The sequence below is a fragment of the Epinephelus moara genome, chromosome 24 (assembly GCF_006386435.1).
Source record: "Epinephelus moara isolate mb chromosome 24, YSFRI_EMoa_1.0, whole genome shotgun sequence".
Taxonomy (NCBI): domain Eukaryota; kingdom Metazoa; phylum Chordata; class Actinopteri; order Perciformes; family Serranidae; genus Epinephelus; species Epinephelus moara.
In genome coordinates this window covers 1,029,849-1,033,938 of record NC_065529.1, presented here as the reverse complement: position 1 = coordinate 1,033,938, position 4,090 = coordinate 1,029,849, and the positions used below count along the sequence as shown (strand labels likewise).

At 44.4% G+C, this 4,090-nt stretch overlaps 1 protein-coding gene across 1 annotated transcript in view; it reads left to right on the top strand.

Annotated features, from left to right (window-relative positions):
* Positions 1-569: 569 nt before the first annotated feature.
* The window catches only part of plekha6 (pleckstrin homology domain containing, family A member 6), a 277,398-nt gene continuing 273,877 nt past the window's right edge, over positions 570-4,090 (top strand). The window contains exon 1 of the mRNA XM_050038755.1: positions 570-735. Coding sequence (XP_049894712.1) covers positions 704-735 — 32 coding nt within the window. The 5' untranslated portion in view covers positions 570-703. The remainder of the gene's footprint in view (positions 736-4,090) is intronic.

Below are 4,090 nucleotides of genomic sequence, written 5' to 3'. Positions count from 1 at the left end.
AGGAGCAGAAACTGCACAACGGAAGTGTATTTTGAAAGACTCATTGCATGTAACATACTTAAATTGACACAGCATGCCAGAACGTCAACAACAGACGCACTCAGAAAGTCGGTGTAGAAAGTCCACCGACCAAGCAGCAACGTGTGACGAGTTGGGAGTGAGAATGTGTTGTATGAACATCCTTTACCCCCACCCAACCTCCAACTCGATGGCTGATCAGGCATTCGCAGGCATCACTAGCCTGATAAACAATCAATGAGAGAGAGAGAGAGAGAGAGAGAGAGAGAGAGAGAGAGAGAGACCATGACAGAGATAGAGCATATATCAACCAGACTGAGGGGACTGAATGAGCTGAGTGTTGCAATTCTTAGCCAGAGGGCAGCAAGTGTGTGTGTGTGTGTGTGTGTGTGTGTGTGTGTGTGTGTGTGTGTGTGCGCGCGTGCGTGCGTGCGTGCGTGCGTGCGTGCGTGTGTGCGTGCATGAGAGTGAGAGAGAGAGAGAGGGAGGGTGAGAGAGACAGGTGGAGAAATAGGCTGAGAGAGAGAGGCATGCGGTCTGAAGGAGATAGAAGAGGACTGTGTATCTCTCTTCTCTTCTCTGTCCAACTGCTTTCCACCTCTCCGTCATCTCTTATCTCTCCTCCATCTGTCTGTCTGGACTTCCCGTTTCCTGTACTGCTGGTACATGACTGATCCAGGGGAGGATGTTGAAGTTCCGTGTGGACAGAAGACTGAGGTAGGTGGAGGGAGAAAGGAGGAAGTGACCCACAGGGCTGGAGTAAGGACAAGATGAGGAAGACATGGAGAGGAGAAGGGGAGGTTGATGAAAGAGTGGACAGCCTGGAGCTTGGAGGTCAGAGATGACTGCAATGCAGTGCCAGCAGGAAACACAGGAAAACCATGAGTCCTGCTGTGTATGCGTATGGGCGATGTATGTGCTCTGTGGGCAGTGATTTTTAGATTAGAGTGTGTTTGTTTTGTGTGTGTGTGTGTGTGTGTGTAAGAATCATGTGACTCAGTGCGCTGATGTGTGTCTGGCTGGTGTCTTCCACAGTGGTGCAGTGCTAAATCAGGAGCAGGAATTTAAAAAGGCTGTTATGGTTTTGTCTGTATGTTGTTGGTGACACGCATTCCTTGCTGTTATGTTTTCTTCTTTTTGACCTCACTACACATCAGTTGTCAATCAGCCAGTGGGATTAATATGTCATATAATAATGATGCAGTATTGGTTTCTGTAGTTTTCACTTTTGTAATTGTATGGTGTGGATGCCTCCAGCTGCCTCTCTGTCAGCTCCAGCAAATGTTTTTGTAAATTTAGGCTCTTGTGTCTTTTTTGCCAGTGTTGGTGGTTCTTGCTGCGGTTGGCTTGGATGGTGGTGGCATGTGGCTGAGAGTTACTCATCAGGATGAGGAAATCATCTCACCTGTCTGTAAACGCTCCGTCTAACGACTAGCTGCTAGCTAGCTAGTAGCAAGCCAGGTCAAGGTTTTCAAATATAAACATTTATAAAAATCAAAGAGAGATGTTGAAGAATGGGGACCAGCTGAACTAGCGTTCTGCCAACCATCGGCATTAGAAATAAACTGTGCTGCATCCTTTTCCAACAGGATATCATGTAATCCTTTGATTCATCAAAACTTGTCTAAATCCTGGATCGGGCCATTCACCCAGGTGACTCTTTATATATGTTGATTCCAACAGAGCAGAGGCGAGAGAAGGAGCGGAGGAGTGTACTTTGGTGAATATGGACTGGTGTGTCGGTGGGATTGTGGGCTGCTGTCCCATCCCTGCTGTGGATCAATGCTGTCAGTGTTTGGTAAAAGCAACCATGCCGCTGTCTTATTGGGGTCAGCATGTGTGGACACTTAGATTATTCCACAATCAAAAACCATGGTTTACCAGAACCATCAAATAACATGGACTATAAATGAGTTATAATGCAGCATCCAACAATGTAACACGACACATAAAAAGGACTAAATTACAGTGCACAAATTAAACGAGCTGATTGGATCACATTTCACTGGAGTTGTATGTTGTGTAATTTTATGTGACAAATAAATTATTCAATTGAATTGAACTGAACTGAACTGAACTGAACTGTACTGAACTAAACTGAACTGAACTGAACTGAACAGAATTGAATTAAACTGAATTAAATTGGCACAGTGGTGCAGTAGTTAGCATTGTTGCTTCACAGTAAGAGGGTTCCTGGTTCGAACCTGGGGTGGGTGAACCTTCTGTGCAGAGTTTACATGTTCTCCCTGTGTCAGCGTGGGTTTTCTCTGGGTCTCCAGCTTCCTCCTACAGCCCCAAGACAAGCAGGTCAATTGGTGACTCTAAATTGACTGCAGGTGTGAATGTGGGTGTGAATGGTTGTCTGTTACCCGTTTTCCACCAAAGCAGTTCCAGTGCTGGTTCGGGGCCAGAGCTTTATTTGGAACCGGTTTTCCTGTTTCGACAGACAAAAGAACTGGCTCTAGGCCAGAAAAACCGGTTCCAGAATGGCACCAGTTCTTTGCTGGACTAGAAGAACGAACCACATACATCACTTGGAAGGGGGCGGGGTTATTGAGACCAACAACAATAAACGAGACCACGCAAAGCGCCAATTTTAAAAAAACAGCGAAGAGTGAAGCCATGGACGCATCGAAGCAACAGTGGTCCGTCGAGGAAACAAGCTGTTTCCTTGCCTTATGGTTGTCGGCAGAGGTTCAAAACAAACTCGAGGGAGCTTCGCAGACCAAGCCAGTACTTATCCAAATACAGCTCGCCAACACCATTCAGCAGCTCAGGTCAAAGCCACCAGACCAGACCAGGTAAGAGTTGTTGTGCTGTTTATCCAGTAATTTGTCTCACCAGACACTATGCAAACATGGAGATATACCTAAAAGTATGACTTGATAATATAAATATGTGCTGTGATAAATGAACAATCATTCATACACAATCCCCTACCACCCATGACTGCTGCCATTGAACCAGGGCAGCTACATACTCCAAACAGCAATACTATCCACAATCGTCACTGTTACTTGTATACCCACATCCTCATTTTCATATGGTGTGAGGCCTGTATACTCTGTCGTAAGACTAGTGCTGATTGCTGAGCTGACGTGTTTGTTACATTGTACTGCTGAACCTGTGTTTATCTACTTATGACTTAAAAAAAACTTTTAAACTGATTATTCTATTCTTGTACACAGGGAAGAGGAAAAGAGACAGCAACACAGGGCTGCTGGAATATCTGGAGAGGGCAGACGAGAGGTTCTTGCAGCACAGCAAGGACTTGAATGATGCCCTGCTGCAGAAACTGGAGACTGACACCAGTGCATTTCTTGGACTGATGGGGTGCATGGTATCTGTGATGGAGGCCCAAGCCCAGAAATGAGCAGCTCTGTTTCATGGGTAGTTTTAGTTTTGCACATTCAATGCACACTTGTCACTGTTATCATTAGCTTGTTTTTTGTATTTAAATAAATTTTCATTTTCTAAAGAGACATGTCTGCTTCTGTATGTTTTCACTTAATGATGTACAATTTAACTTTGTAATAAGTTCAAATAAAGTTAGTAAAAACAAGTCAAGAACTCAACAGGTTATCCATTTATGAAGATGCTTTTCATAGATGTCTTCAGTCACTGTGTTTATAAAGAAATGAGAACATGACAGCCATAATCATTTCTATGAATTTACTGAACTGAAGGATGAAACAATATTGGTGACATGAAGTAGTCCAGCAAACATAGGTAAAAGTAGTCATGTAAGCAGCAACAAAACAGCAAAAACACTTGAGAGTAGCAGCCAAAACATGTGCAGCATACACAATAGGGTTGGAAACGATTAACCGATACGACCGGATATCCGGTTTGACAAGCGAGAGATACGGCTACGTCGGTAGCAGCCTCCTCAATCGATACGAATCAGCCATGAATCCTTAGATGAATCGATTATAGAGTCATGGATTCGGGTATCGCGAGACTAGCAATCGGTTGACTGACTTTAACAGTTTGCATCTTGAAAACAACGCGAGAGCCGGCGGCATGCTCTGTAGCAGGCATTACTGACAACGATAATGGATGTAAACATCAG